The sequence below is a fragment of the Lissotriton vulgaris genome, chromosome 2_1, assembly GCF_964263255.1.
Source record: "Lissotriton vulgaris chromosome 2_1, aLisVul1.2, whole genome shotgun sequence".
Lineage (NCBI taxonomy): Eukaryota > Metazoa > Chordata > Amphibia > Caudata > Salamandridae > Lissotriton > Lissotriton vulgaris.
Window position 1 is genome coordinate 1,391,221,986 of NC_141687.1, and position 16,916 is coordinate 1,391,238,901.

Genomic DNA, 16,916 nt, shown 5'->3' on the forward strand with positions numbered 1-16,916 from the left:
TCCCACCCTTGGCCCCTCCAGGGATGTGAGACTCTGTTGCAGGTTTACTCTTGTCTTGAATAATATGCTTCTTGCACTGTACACAATTTTTGTTGGTTCTCCTTTTTCCTCTTCAATTGTTGGGAAAGGATGTTTCAACAAGGAGGCACTGGTACTTTGTTGTTATATATATATATATGCACATCGCCTGACTTTTTACTTGCTGTGCATTGTACAAATGCCTTTCTTAGCTGCTGTGATGCCTAACAACCTAATAGTACTGAATCATTGTGACCTTGAGGTATCCAAGGCATCATAGTTTTTGTTATGGTCTTTTCTTCACAAGCTTTCAATAGTGATGTTTTACAAAACTTGCTCTGGTTCACGTAAACATCTTTTAGACCTGGCATCCTTGATAAAAGTACCCCTAACTTTGTCTTTTGACCTCCTGTTTTTGACTATTTTGCTGACTTTGTTTTCACAGTTTTCAGGACTCTGAGCACATTTTCACTGCTAACCAGTGCTTAAGTGTGTGTTCTCTGTACCTAAAACAAGTTAACATAGGTTTATCCACAATTGGCTTACAGGGATTTATAAGTAAACCAGATATAAGTGCACTACACATGCCCAGGGCCTAGAAATCAAATGTTACCAGTGTGCCTGCAGCATTGATTGTGCTACCTACCTAAGTAGCACTTTAAACAGGGCTCAGGCCTGCCACTACACAGTCTGCATTTGCAGTTTTAAACTGCTGTGTTGACCTGGCAAGTTAACCTACTTGCCAGAACCAAACCTTTCTTTTTATTACATATAGGTCACCCCTAAGGTAGATACCGGACAGCCCATGGCCAGGGTGCAGTGTATTTAAAAAGTTGGACATATATATTTTAAGTTTTACATGTCCTGGTAGTGAAATACTCTTAAATTCGCTTTTCATTCCTTAAAATCCTGTCTCTCTTGTAGGATAACATTGGGATTGTCTAATTACATTTTATATGTGTAGTTTCCAATTGGGAAGAGATGGGAACTCCACATTTGGTGTCTGGACTCACAATTTGAAATCACCACTTATGGCGCAGTTGGTTTTACATTGCAGTTTTGAAAATGCCGCTTTTAGAAAGTTGGCATTTTCTTAAACCATTTGTCACCTTCTGCCTGTCTCTGGAATACACACCTGGGGTATATGACAGCTGGCTTCCTGCACTCCCTCTGGACAGCCAAACACAGAGGAAGGGTAGGTGTGACTGAGTATATTGCATATCTGCATATTGATGGGAGGGAAGAGCTGACACTTTACACCTGAATGGGCTGTGTCCTGCCCCACACAAAGAGTTGCATACTCTCCTGGAGGGAGCCTGGAGCCAGGGCAGGGAAGACAGGGTATTGTACACTTCAAAACCTTTCTCTGAAGTCTCCCTACTTCAAAAGGCTCAACTGAATATAAGTACTGTACTTCTGACACCACCAACTCAGAACACTGCTGGAACTGATGACATTCTCCCATGAAGAAGGACTGCTGTGCTGCATGTGGGACTGATACTTTGCTGAACTGCTTTGCTGTGTTGGCCTGCTGCCGGCTGCTTCTTGCCTGGGAGCAAGAAGAGCTGGACCTGCATCTCTGCATCCCAGAATCTAAGTACTCTCCAAGGGCGTATTGTCTTGCCTCCTGTTTCAGAAGTGTCAGTGATACCAATAACTTCACGTTCATCTTCAACTCAGTACATGGACTTTACTTAGTGCAAGTCTTGCTCTGCCAAGTTGGGCCAATCCAGTCCTTAACCCTTAGCAGTGGGCCTAAGTTGGTCTGCCTTCTGTGGTCCTCATCTGAACCAAGGCAAAGCAACGGGAAGCCTCGCAAAGCCTTGCTGCAGAGTTGCCAGCCTTACCGGACTCGACACAGATCAGCACAAAGCCCTGCAAAACCTTGCCGGACAGCTGCCAGCTCCTCGTAAACTATGCCAGACAACGTGAAGCCTCACAAAGCCTCACTGCACAGCTTCTCAGAGGCAATACCGGTGACACAAAGCAATGCAAAGGCTCACTGCACAGCAACTCAGAACAGATGCCAGACGACACAAAGCAACGCCACCCTGACTGTGCACACAGATTTAAGGTACTGTGTTTAGCGGCCCTTAGTGGGTCCCTGAGCCGGCCTGTGCTCCATCGCGGTCTGCCTGAACTTGTGACTTTGTCTCCGTCTAGCAAGACCAGATAACCACAATTGGCGCTTTGCGCTATTATACGCTACTGTCACCAAAATCTTTAAAATTGCATATCACAGGATTTCCCAATTTGATTTTTGTCGTTTTAGACTTATTTTATTTATAAAGTTATTTATTCTAAACTGGCATGGAGCCTTTTTGTGATGCTTTTACTGTTTTTTTTGCAAACTAAATGATGTTTTAGTGTGCAAATGCTGTGCGACTTTTATTGTTCATATTATTTGTGAAAGGAAACGTTTAATGTTTGTTGATGTATGTAAGTATGTATGTATGATGATAATGTGATGTAACCCGATTGCTATGAATGTAACTTTTTTTTTTAAATATATTTACATCAAGATCCTTTTATGTATTGGTGTAAAATAACCTCATTGGACAGCACTATGATTTTAAGGATTGTTTCTTAAGTATAAATGAGATTGTATATTTCTAAACTGTGAACTAATATTGCAGTTGCTCTTTTATGGTTTATTAAGTATATAAACCGAATAAAGAACTGATGATGATCATAAAGATGATGATGATGACACAGAATATCATTACAAAGATCACCAGTCACCCACACACGTCATCTAAAAAGACCATCACCATCCGCCACTCAGAGTATCCACTGGCAGATCTGTCCCATCTGTCACTCCTGGAATATCTTCTGCTCACACAGACCTGTACGAATGTCTGTTTATGGAATTTCTTCTCAGAGATCAGCTCTATCAGCCACTCTTGTAGTATACCCTCCACCCACAGAATATTACTAAAAGACCTCATTGGTCAGTGAGGAGTTATTCATAAGGGGGTCCTCCACTGTGCCCAAGGTATTACTCAAGCAAATGGGTAGTCATTCTCAACGTTCAAATATCGTTCACCAAAATGCCTCTTCTGCTGCACCTTCACGAAAAAGGGAAACCATCTCTTTGCACTGAAACATGAACCAAACTTTACTTCAAGGAAGGGGGAATGTGAAACTATGTGCAATGGAGTGTACCTTAAGTCTCATAATATCTACACATTTGGACGCTTTTCAGAATAAATGTGCATAATAGTGTTTCTCGGATTATTGTAAAGAGTCCCAGAAATACACCAATATTATTCATAGCTTTGATCACAGGAAATAGCCTTTATTCTGTCTTTTTTAGGCACCTACTCTTATTTTGGACAACCCCACTGTTACGAATGAGTGCTTCTAATGTGAATTAAATCGTCAAGAGTTTGGTATTGAGAAGTGAAAATTGGTAAAAAGTTGTGCCAACAATAATCGGACTAACATATTCCTAGTCAGGTCTGTTATTCTGAGGAGTTAACTCGGTTGGCTGAGACCATTGACATTTTGGAGGTTAAAGTACTAGCTGGGCATCCCTGCTGTTTAAATTTACAATTTAAGTGCAATGTATGTATGGAAAATTATTAGTGCCCTATATGGAGGTGGCAGTCTTTGGTCTCGGACCCTCCTATTCGCCAGAAGTCATACGTCGTTTTTCTGAGAGGTTTTAATGCCCTTGTCTCCACTCTGTAGACGTAGTAGTTAAATTGGACTGATGAACAATCTGGTTTTGAGCTGAAGTATCATACGAAAGGAATAGTTCTTCACTTGGCAGAGTACCGTGTTTCTCCTCCGAGCCCTGCACTCTCTGAACAGAATGAATGTTCAGCTCTTTCACTCACAAGCCTCGTCTCAGGCATTAGGGAATTCTTTTAGGAAAAATGTCGCATCCTTGTGATTATATCGACACTGCTGCATAGTTAATCCACATATAAACACGGCAACGGGCGGCCTGCTGAAAAGAAGCAGGTACACTTAGAAATGGTCTTTAATATGAAAACAGACTTTTGAAAACACAATCAACATACTGCAGGTTGGATATAAAATATACTACAATGCTTTGAGTAACACCTAAAGAAAATGTGTTTTATTTCCCCACTATGCACTGCACATACTTCTGAAGCAGTATTCACTAGAAGTCCTCAGGCAAAGTATCATAATAATGCACATTTTAAATACAGTTCTCATGACTCAAATCCCAGGATCTGCACTTATAAAGGGGCAGCCTATGACCCTTTTTGCATCTAAATAATATCGGGTTAAGAGATGAACCTTCATAATCTGCAAACTAGAAGATGCTGTGCCCAGCAACACTCCTCGTTCCTTCTTAACCAAGAGCTGGACTTCCCAAAAGTACTGTTTCCCAATATCATCAGCTCCCTCATGGCATGTCCCCATACTCAAATGGTTTAGAAATCCCTCAAAGTCACATTACTCCTCACAGGGGCATAAGGTCTTGAAGCTATATGGGTTCCTCATAATAAACAGGCTGACTCATTTCCCGTCCTCTTGAAATCCAGAGAAGCTTCTCTGACAGCCTTACCGGATGATGCCTTACCGAGTGAGAAGCAGTATCTACAGGGCTCTGACCTATGCGCAAAAAGACCTAGCACTTGTGACACCAACTGCTCTCTTTTCGTCTGCATTATGTTCCTTTAGGAGGGGGATGGGGGGCGTCTAGCACTCCACCAGCAACTCTCAGACCATGTGGGCAAAGGGGAGTTATCCTACTGATCTCACTCCTAAAAAATCTTTAGTAAAAGTGTTCACAGACCTGTACTTGAATGGATATATTAATGTGCTCACATACTGGAACGGTTATATCCAAAGAGGATACTGCCTAAACATAGGGAGACTTTGAAACCCTTCCTCAAACAGGTTAGACAATTCAGCCAGAGGTGGGGACCAATCTATGCCCATCACAATTTAAATATACCAGGCTAGGGACTGTTTCCAGAAACATGGGAAGATCCAAGAAGAATATCGGTCATATCAGAACAGCACTGAGCCTGTCCAAGGCCAGGTGGGCATTCTCTTGAGAAATAATGTATTCACACGTTCTTACTGCTGACTCGCATTCTTTGCACAGAACCATTATATTATGTGTTTGCACAATGACATCCTGCTCCTGTTTGACCATGAGATGCTATTTAAAAAAAATATTACTGTACTTATATGTACCACTTGAAAATGGCTAGTCGTTTATAATAATAATAATAATAATAATAAATAAATAAAATACATTTAAAAAAAGACCCTTCCCCCATAAGCCTACCGACCGGGACGTGAAAGCATTACCTTCAATGCAGGGATTTTAAAAAGAAATTGGAGGGTGGGCACAGCCCTAACCTCCAAAGAGGGCCTGGCACTGGAATGGCGGCTGCAGCAGTTCATGAATCTAGAGCCCAGTCTCTAGGTACCATGGGTGGCAGACCATAGGTTTCCGCTGGATGCCTAGCGCACTATATCGACCATGACCAGCATTTTAATTTCTGAACAGCAGTTTACACTTGTACTAATTTCGTTCTCAGCGCTACCAGAGGCTTTGTAAGAAGCAGAGCGAGGGTCTGTAAGCACTGGCAATGAGAGACTGCTGCGCTTTCAACTTTTCAACAGAACTGGATGATGCATGGGCAGTCTGCGGCATAAGGGGTTTGCAAAGTCAAGTTCGTCTTCAATCAAAACCTCAACCACCAACAGGTGGACGGATACGTGGAGCTGGCATGGCTGAAAGAAGTCTTCTTTTGAAACAGATTGTTTGGGGATGCAATGTTAATTCACTGTCGCAGAGCACTTATAAGCACTTGCAGGTCTTTCCTGAGACTAGAATTTTAAAACTTTATTCAGATCATTCTGACCCTACTTCACTGATGTAATGTTTAAGAAAAGATGGCAGGATGGCGTATCCAAGATGGAGGTGGATCGGGCGCTATTTCCTCTCACTCCGCACCCAGCTTGCTCAATGTGAAGCCATCTCCAGTCGTCATCACAGCCTCTACAGGGCCTGAATTGCAGGTCCAGAGAGCGGGGGACACAGTGTGCCACTCTGCTGGCACTTTAGCCAGTGGAAGCAGCAAGAAACAATGTTCTCAGAAGACATCTGAGCAGGTGCTGCTTGAAGAGGTCGGGCGGGGTCTACAGAGACAGGGCCCAGGTGCATCGCAGATGAGACTGCAGCATGGACAGGACCCGACAACAACCTGGGGGTAAGTGACACCATCGGCTCCACCTTAATTAGCCCCCTCGAGGCCAACTTTACCCCAGCTGGTGGGGTGCCAGACTTAAAGGTGCAGGAATGCGGCAGCAAGGCAGACACGGCAGACGTTGGCTGATGTCAAAGGGTGCCTATCGGAGATAGAAAACCAGGGACCTAGCTGCATACAATCACATAAGGCAGTTGCTAGGGCACCCACCAGGGACACCGTCTTTACACAGACGGGCCCAACCCACATTGGAAATCCGAGCTACATACCCACCCCCTCTCTCTTCTTCTCGAAACAGGCCAAGGGTAAACAGGCTGTGGGCAACCGGAGGCTCTTGCAGTCGAGGAGAGGAGATGTGGACACCTGGCAAGACACAGCCCTAACGGTTGACTGCAGCACCTGGGCTCATAATTAAAGGGGAAATAATGGCTCAACCCCCTATCTATGCTGCGATTTACAAGTTCCATCTGAGATAGAGGTGGAGCGGCACGGCAGGCTCCAGCCGCTTTAGGTTACCTTGCCATTCTGTGACTTACTGGCGTTGAGGGTGGGCCCGGGGAGGAAAACCCATTGGAGGCTGAGCCCAACTCCACAAACACACAGGAAGTAAAATAGTTGAGAATATGTCCCATCGATCAAACTCAAAATTAGGTGGTGTATCATGTGGCATTGAAAAGGGTAACATGTGGAATTCGTCAAACGCCTCTTCCATTATACATTACTTGACCATGCCCTGGACAACATACAATTTGATGGAACACATTGTGTGGGTGGCCCTGCCAGTTACAGCAACCTCCCTGCTGAGAATCTCATGTGTTGACAATTTCAATCAAAATGAGGCAATCATGATCGTGGTGTGCTTATTTACTTTTCAAAGTGCAATGCTCCATCTGTATCAAAATTTGTCCCCAACTATCGTGCAGAGTTTGCAGCAACTCCGTCCGCTGACCACCTACCTCACAGAGAAAGGCAAACGATTTCGCTGGGGACAACTGTTTGGCTTGATCTTAACCCTGAATAAGAAGCTCCACACCAGAAGTACTTTAGCAGAAGCACGAAATCTACTGAATCTACCAGTCCGATATGCTGCACCCTCCCAGCACTTATGAAGGCTCAATGATAATATGTTGAGACAAGATACTACCATTGCAATTATTAAACAAAAAAGTTCTTGGAGTTCTTGTAAAGGACAAGCGCCATGAACTAGAAAGTAAATAATGAGCTGGAAAATGCACTTAAAGCACATGGTTCACATAAAACTTGGTGCCAACTTGTGTTGAACCGGCAACAATTATGAGTGCTGGATATGGCCAAATCAAAATTGCTCCTACGCTGGCACCAATGCTACTAGAAAGGGGGGAATTAAGCGGGCAAGCTGCCTGCGTGCAAACTACTGGCCAAGCAACAGAAGGGAACCATAGAGCAATTAACATCAGCAGATGAGGCGGTGCTACAGGAGAATGAAAAAACAGCAAACGCATTTAGACAATTCTTTGCCATTCTCAACACAGCATATCAGCTCTTGCACCTCATATGCTACAGCCCTACCTTAGTACAATTTCACTGGCTTCTCTCACAAGTCAACAAGCTAGGTACATCCTTTCAGACTTCTAAGAACTATTACATAAGTCAACCTCCCAACATCGGTCCTTAATGCAAAATAGGTGAGAAGTGGAATTAGATATGCACGATAACAAAAATTTCGGACTTGAGCAGCAGAGGAAAACATGCCACCGCAAACATGGCGTACTACTGGTACTACATACCAGAACTGGTACAGAAGTAGCCGAAAAGGAAATCATAGGAATGCTGGAGAGGCTATGATAGTACTGGGACACTTGCACACAACACCATGTTCCTTACTGATATCCCACGATTTCCTACTTTTAATTTACTGAGACGTCTGAATAGGCTATCATTCCACCAGTGATCCGCATGTCACTACCATGGAATTGTGCATGACAGACCGTCTATCACAGCGTTGTGGGGAAAAGATACTGTACTATACCTTATGGCTTAACAGGGTGTGGGAGAGGTTGGGCATGGAAAAACTCATGGCTACATTAGAGGAGGTTTCAAAAGGGGGGAGGCGAGAGGACACTGTTAACCACTCAAGATAGTGGAAGGTCCAGTAGCAGCTAAGTGTCCGTACTGAGTACTAGAGATTCAAATCAAAAAAAAAAAGGGGGGGTTGCTGCACTGTTCCTGGAGAAGGAAGAAGAGGTGGGGAGAGTTTTTTCCTGGCGTGACCAAGGGTGATTAATGGTACCCTGGGGCATCCATTATGTTGGATGTATTTGCCTCACACACCCCGAAGAGTGTCATGCTTCATCATCGGCGGTTGCTCCTCGTCGGGGAGGCAGTGCAATCCCCGACGGGCACACCTCAGAGAGGGGCTCTTTGGCGGAGATCTTTTTTCCAACTGCCTTTTGGTGAAGTGGGGGTATGTGGGCAAGGTGGTGTATTCCTGTGATCAGGTGGTTAAAATGTAACAAGGGGTACCGGAATGGACTTTATTCTGGGGGTCCCCTGGCTACAGTTAAAAGGTGGGGCTAGTTTCCTAGGTGTCAACTAATTATGTTGTGCGACCCTAGAAGAGACTAGAAGTGCATGTGGTCAACATGTTTCTCGCTAATGGTATCTTAACCGCGATTCTTCAGGACCAAAGTGAAAACAACAACATGCTAGTATCATATGTGTTGTATTGTTACCTTAGTGGATCCTCCTATGCCTACTGGTCATATGTAAGAGGCCGCATGAGTGATCGGCGGGGCAGGACTACAGAGCTGAGCCCTAAAGGTGTGGCTTGAGTCTTCCGAGTCCGCGTGTTGTGACCTACCCATGCCCGCCGAGCTCGAGTAGATACTTGTTGTTGTTTTCACTTTGGTCCTGAAGAATCGCGGTTAAGATACCATTAGCGAGAAACATGTTGACCACATGCACTTCTAGTCTCTTCTAGGGTCACACAACATAATTAGTTGACACCTAGGAAACTAGCCCCACCTTTTAACTGTAGCCAGGGGACCCCCAGAATAAAGTCCATTCCGGTACCCCTTGTTACATTTTAACCACCTGATCACAGGAATACACCACCTTGCCCACTGTGACACGGGGGACCCGGACGAGGGGCCCCCTGGTATGCCTATTAACGTGTCTGCCCTTTTTGTCCAGCATACAGAGGCGTGGAACACCCCTGATGTTGTGAGGAGACGGCCTGAAGCGGAGACCCGACAGGACTACACCTTTAAGGGGGCGGAGTTTGATTGGCGCCACACCCTCCCCGACGAGGTAAAGCCCATCCCGGAGTCCACCCAGGTGTGCGAGACACCCGGAGGCGGAGTAGGAGGTTGGTGGAGCGAGTGGCGAGACAGCGGAGCGGAGTGGACGGAGGAAGACGACGAGAGGAGGACGGAGGAAGACGACGAGAGGAGGACTGAGGAAGATCGGAGGACGGAGGACGAGGAGGACGGAGAGAGTAGTACGGAGGTGGAGGAGGTGCAAGATCATCACAGGCACGGCGGGGACCGCGGAGAGAGACCTCGAACGTGGACCCGGAGAGAACCGGAGGCGAGGCGGAGATACGAGACGACTCCAGGAGGGAAGGCGGCGGCAGGACCAGAGAACGAACCTGAGGGTGACTACCGCGGGACGCCAGGAGGCTCTGCGGGACGCGCATCGCCCAGCCACACTAACACGGAAGTGTGGCTCACCCAGGTACGGTCCAAAAGCACAGGGTGGGGAGGCGATAGACGAGGGAAGCCCTCTTAAAGACGAGAACACCCCTTCACACCCTTGTTGTTAAGTTGTTTGACACAAGGGGCCCACGTCCCGAAGTCAGGGTAGAAGGTTGCACGTGTGTTTTCCCTCACTCCCTTCCCTGAGAGAAGTTCTATTGAGCACCTATACTAAGACGGACTCTCCTCTTTCCTTTTGTTTCGGTGTACCGGCGCAACGAGACCAGCGAGACGGCGGGGAAAAGGCCTACAACTCCCAGGAGACCTTGGGACAGACGATCCGGAGGAGGAAGATCCACGACAGAGGAGGCGGACCCGCCATTACCATTTTACAGAGTGCCTGTTCAAAAACGCCGATTGTACAAAGTAATAAAACCTGCACTACCCAGACAACCCGTGTGTGCGAATCTGTTCGAGACCCCCTCGGTACACCCACCGACCCCATCCGAACCCCCACACCCACATACCCCCACTACATTAGAGGAGAACATACTACAATGTGAGAAAATTTAGGGACAGTGCGTAGACTTCCTTTTTACTGAACTCCAGCCTCAGAATACTTCAATTTGTACAGTCCCCCTCCACAACATCCTACCTGACGCATACGCCTGCAAACTCATCAATTAGTGAGTTTGGGTATGGGTATTGTAGTAAAGAGTGATTACCTTAGCGAATCTATTGATTACAGATCAGAGGAAGAGAGAGGTGGAGAGGAGTTTGGATTGTTTGGCGTTAATAGTATTATCCACCTTTTTTTGGCATATGATTTAGCCACACAGGCCTGTGGCTGTAGGTGGGTGTAAGTGCTTTTGTTACACAAATATCTGATACAAAGATTTAACATAAAAAATAGCAATCATTGGCCAACTATATCAACTACTATTTCTTAAAGGATAAGAACAAAAAGGATCTAGGAAAAGCAATACTGCACGTATCTAGCAACTGGGTAATCTTATTTACATTTGGTGCGTCGACCAACAGAGAACCAGACCCTTTTGATTCTCTTTGTTGTGTAAGAGCTTTCCACAACAGAATTTTTTTACAAATACTTGTGGTCTGCACACACAAAAAGACAGTCCGTTCAAGCAATGATGTGTTTTATCTTCAATCTTTATTTTCTTTTTACAAGGAGGAAAGGATACTTAGTGGAATTGATACACGGAGTGAGGAGCCCTGAAGAAGTCCTTCAAAAGGACAAAACGCATTGGCTACTGCGAAGTGTAAAAAGAAAATAAGGATTGAAGATAAAACACATCAGTGTGAAACATCATTGCTTGAACGGACTGTCTTTTTGTGTGTGCAGACCACAAGTATTTGTAAACAACTACTATTACTTGTATGTGTAATAAAGCTCAAAATAATGTTAATGTTGTGCCTATGGCTTCTTATAACTCTAAATCTATGCAGATAAAGGATACAGTTTTTCCTCAGGATCTCAAAATTTGATCAAGAACCAATATCTATTTGCTCAAGTTGTGTGTTGATTCACACAAACACTGTTCGGAAAAAAAGTCAGAGGTGAAATCAATTTTGCTTCTGCCAATTCCCATTTTTATTGGCCAGGCTGTGTTTGACTACAATCTTGGCCCAGTTTGATATTAGGGCACACGTCTAATTCAAACGTTGAAATATACATTTTATTTAGTAAACACTGAGCTGTTAGTCAAATACTTGAAACGTCTGTTGCAGCCTAGGTACTACAGATGTGTACATTTTCATTTACGTCCTCAGCAGCTGAATTGCAGCATAAGTGTATGTGTTCTGTAGAAAGAATAGTAATACGGAATTAGACATGAACAACAAAATCAAACTGACCTCTGCAATTTTGTTTGCGTCGTCTCTCCTTGGCCATTCAGGCTCATAAACCTCCTGCAAGCATTCTGTTAGTTTCTTGGAGGCCTCGTGCATTGCTAGTGAGGGCAAAAAAACATGGAGTCAGAATATAGAACGTAGACTTCAGAGAGCACACATACGACCATCATCAGTTCACTTTCTGGGCCTAGCACAGACTTGAGAATGTGTAGAAATGGAGCATTCTGTAGTTGCCCAGTGTTAGCTCTGATAATTTGCCCTAGTCCTGGCATTTTGGCTCATTGCTTGGCATTATAGTACTCATTTAGTTTGACTTTTCCTACATAAATGTGACATTTCTAGAAAGAGCATTCAAACTGCCATGAGCACAAAGTGTAATGACAAACTTAAGATCTGACAATGGACATTAGACAGAAGTTGCACATGGGTATGAAACAAACACATTCAACAGCATCAGTCCATCATTGATGGAGGAGCATTCACAGATTGCTCAAATGGAGTGGAACGGAGCAGTGTGCAGGGCAGGAAAGGTTCCTGAAAAATTGTAGGCAAGTAACAACCACACCATACCCACCTTCTCGGACCAATCAGAGGTTCCATTCAAAAAGTGATGAGCACAGTCGCAAACAAGCACCACTTAGAGAGAACTGCTGAAGTGCCAAAAATGCACAGCATTCTCCCTGTAGGCCTCTACTTACTGCAACTTTTCTGACCAACCTGGAAACTCTGGTGCTTTGGGAATAGACTCGGGATCACTGCAAATGGAGTTCCAGGGCAAGGCCAGGGGCCGTATTACAGATGGTGCCCTGGGGGACTCAATGGTTGTTTGCACCTTCTTTGCGTGCCCCTGGGGCACTTTGGCAATATAGATGGGGACGCAGATGCTTGTGCATCCGCTTCTATAATACCGATAGCGCTGGTGCACTTAAAGTGCCAGCGCTATCAACAGACGGTGTTCCCTCATTTGCATAGAGGTGTGCCCTATGCAAATGAGGGAATTCCTTTGACTCTGCGCCATCGCCATATTACAGACGTGCGCAGAGTCAAAGAAGCCCTCAGGAGGCGCACTGACTGTGTGCCATTTAAAAGGTGGTGCACTGACAGTGCGCATCATGACAGTAGCCCTCTCCAGTGAGTAAAGGGGGTCCCATGGACTCCCCAGACATCCCTTTGGAGGTGGGTGCAGTCATTGACTGCACCCACCTGCAAGGGGTTCTCTAAACCCCTTTGAAAGTGCAGGTGGGTGCCGCCTGCACTGAAAACACAGAATGCGCTACCCTGGGGGCAGCGTGTGTTTGCGGCTGCCCTGGGGGCAGCGCATACACCATTATGGGGCGCATTATCATGGTTTGCGCCCAGCGCACCCTTTGAAACGTGCGCCAGGCGCAAACAGTGATAATGTGTAACACGGCCCCCGGTGCTGATTGACACCCTCATACCCTCTCTGGAGTCTGAGAATGGTAGATATGGGCCAATTCCCAATAAGATTTTATAGGCTTCTTTTTAGACTTACCCGAAGACTTTAACCATGACAATGATCTTCCGTGGGAACAGGACCTTCCTTTCGACTGGGTGGTAATGGCGTCAAGACTTTCGAAATTTGACAAAATACACTCTTGAACCACGGTGTCTAATGGTGGGGGAGGGGAGACATTTTCTCTTGTACACTGGTACACTTTTGCTGAGAAGGGTCTAGAAAAGACCAAGGAGTAACTTTGGATCTGCACCTGAAGGCTCAGAAAGCAAACTGACATCATTGTACATGGGTGACGCTTAAATGAAGCTCCGTTTGTCACTTTCGGAGCAGAACAACATTGGCACAATGCCACATGTCAATATGCAAGAGTACTGCTTTAAAGTTTCCAGATCATGTCTGACGCCTGGGGAATATTCACACGGTGCTGAATCTGCGGTAAGAAGTATCCATTAGAAAGCAGGGTAAGTTTATTACTACCACAGGACATACTTTAATTTCAACTCTTCAATTACCTCCAGTCCTTTTTACCTTTTTAGTGGCTGGGTTTGGGGATTTCAGTATTTCTAAAGTGATTTTTGGAGAGAAGAAATGTTTACGTATAATATAAGGGGAGGGAGGGGGGGGGTGGGTTTGAGTGTTATTAAAATGCTAACCAAATAGGTTTCAAAAACAGGAGATGGGTTATAGAGTATTATAGCCTCTCTACTCTATTGGAGCAGCCCCTTGCTCTATTTTACCCAATAAAAATACTTAATACAAAAGGAAACATAAATGTAGGAAACTTAAAAGAATAAGACACATGGTCTTAAACACAAACTAGATTTAGATTCTAATCATAGGTCGAAAAATATGATGAGTCGTGAGGAACGCGGATGTTACAGATGGGGCAGCAAACTTGTGTACACCTCCTTTTGCACTGAACTAGAAGCAGCCGATGCTGTGCTGGTGAATGAAACAGATTCGGAATTCAAAGAAGGAACTAGTGCTGTGGGATCATCAGTGGTGGTGGAAGAAAACGAGCCAAAGAATAAAGAGAGGAGAAAGTTGAAGTTATCTTCTGAAAGATCTTTTACCCATATCTGAAGCATCAGGTGAATCAGAGGTGAGTGGAGACGAAAGGGAAGGATCAAGTCTCGGAAGATCCTAAAGATCAAGGGTGCCTTATTGGAGGAACTCTTATCGTGAGTGGACTTATCTCATACTAATGACAATGAGAGTGACTACTGGAACAATAGTGGAATTCCTTCTGAAACTTCTGGAACTTAATTTGAACTATCTCTTCACAATGTTCCTTCCTTACTCAACAACACTGAGCACTTTGAGAAATGTAATGTTGAATGAAACTGAATTTCATAATCTGGATCCAGAAGAGTCTCCTGGGCTTGTTGATGGATTGTGAATAATGATACTGAAGATGCTTATCAATGAGCTTGGTCCTCACATTATTAGAGATGATGAATGAACTTTGTTAGTGTGCTTACAGAAGAATATCTAGGTCCGAGTGGAAAATTTGGGTTAACATTTAGTAGAACACTGGGTCGGGTTAAGAAAGCATCACGAAGATTGTATATATTGTGAATAAAGTTGAACACAATTAAAAATTGTTTTGCTATTTGCAAAGGTGGAGACAGACACAAGATTATGTAGTAGTTGTAGACATAGGTATACGATAGGTACACTATTAACCATATTAGTAATAGGTTTAATAGCAGGAATTGTAAGATTATGTTTGAGTCCAACAAAGGAAGGAGAAACTCCTACATTTCTTACTTTTGTGGCTGGGATAGGGGTGAAACCAGGTCTTGTCGGCTACGAGGAGGGGGACCAGAAGGAGGGATTGTTACCAAACAGAACAACCGCTGTTTTGTCTGAGTTCAGTTTTAAACAATTCTGGCCCACACAGGCACCAACTACTAGCATGCAGTCATGGAAGAGGTTATTAACATTTGTGTCTTCATTAGAGATGGAAACAACAATTTGCGTGTCATCCACATAGGTAGTCAGCGTGAACCCAAAAGATCTCATTATTGGGACAGCTTAGTGACAAATGTCGAATAGAGTTGGACTGATAAATGACCCCTGCATAACTCCACAAGGGAGTGGCATATGGTATTACATGTAGTTTACTGTTGAGTATTTTCTATGGTCCGGGTCATTTTCAGTATTAATATTCTGATTAGGATTTTGTCTTTTCAATAGTCCGGCTGTTCAAACATTTGATCCAACATTCCTATGCTCAGGATGCAGAAACTGTTAGCAGATATTTTGCCCTGATTAAAACACTTAACACTTCTAAAGCCCAAAGATATATTTTGACGTGTGTCCTTACTGACATTGAATAGAATTCATAGAGCAGGTAAAAGATGGATATAGAGCAGTAAAGAATAATGCAGCGATAGGGTTTTGTGTGAAAGGTTGGTCACAGGAAGCGGTAGATCGTCAAGCTGCAGGGAACACTGAAGCATTGACAACACCAAGGGAAATTATGCATACACAATAAGAATGATTATGATACTATTCCTGTAGGGGAAAGTGAGTGTGATCATACTTTTGATGTTCGAGGATCTTGGAAGTTATTTCTGGAAGGAACACACCCTCTGATTCCTGGAGTTTATTTTATTTGTGGGAGAATGCTTATTTTAAGTTGCCGAACAAATTTTAAGGCGCATGTTATGTAGGAATAGTATTTCAAAAGAACTATCATGTGAAGAATTGTGATCATCCTGTGTGGGAGAAAAAAAACCAATGTCTAAACGAGGTGCCACGGCTGCAGAAACAGAGGGAGATATTTTGGAGCAATAATACCAGGAGTAGGGGTGATATTGAATGACATCAAGATTAGAAAACGTTCCACTATAGTTGATAGGTTTTTTACTACTAATACAGCTGGATCTTTTTTGCCTAAGATTCGGAGATGTTTGCTATTAGGGCTATGGTTTTGCATAATCGTCTTGCATTAGACCACCTGCTCGCAAAGGAAGGCCGAGTCTGCTGGAGGTTAAAAGTCCAAAAGTGCTGTACTTGCGGCCCAGACAAAAGTAAACACTTACAGAAGTTCAAAAAGAATATTACCGACTTACACGATGAAGTGAGTGGATTGGCAGCAGAAGGTGTTTGGGACTCGGTTGTTCATGGATTTAGTGTTGTAGGTAGATGGTTTGCAGATTTGGGAAGTGGTATAGTGGGTTATATTTTGAGACAGTTGTTGATTTATTACACTTTGTGCAGTAATTCGGATTGTGGGTGTGAAGGTGTACCGGAGATACAAGAAAAAGAAAGGAATATCATGAAAAAGAAAGGGCTGGACACTAGAGAGGAAACAGAACTAATATTTAAATGACATGAAGCGTCTGGAGGCGTTCAAGAGAACAGCAATTGCCACAACAAAGGTTTAACTTTGTTAATCTGGTAAAATCAAGAGATAACTTGATTCTCCATCAGAGGGGGGATTGGATAAGTGTCATCTTGATCCCATCTGCGATATCGTAGCAGTGCATCGTATTCATGTGTAGTCAGCACTTTAATATATCCTGTTTAATTAACGTTACTAATGGGAGTGGAGTGTTGCATATTTAAAGTATTCCACATTACATATTTGTATATAGAACGTGATCAATAAAGGTGTATGTGACACTTACATATTAATGTGACAGGATAAGTTAACATAAATGT

General features: G+C 44.0%; 1 protein-coding gene across 23 annotated transcripts in view; it reads right to left on the bottom strand.

Moving 5' to 3' along the window:
- BIN1 (bridging integrator 1) overlaps positions 1–16,916 on the bottom strand; it is a 556,732-nt gene that overhangs the window by 350,097 nt on the left and 189,719 nt on the right. For all 23 annotated transcript variants that reach the window (XM_086957148.1, XM_086957143.1, XM_086957146.1 and 20 more), the window contains exon 4: positions 11,771–11,865. In XM_086957148.1, the coding sequence (XP_086813274.1) occupies positions 11,771–11,865 (95 nt within the window). The remainder of the gene's footprint in view (positions 1–11,770; positions 11,866–16,916) is intronic.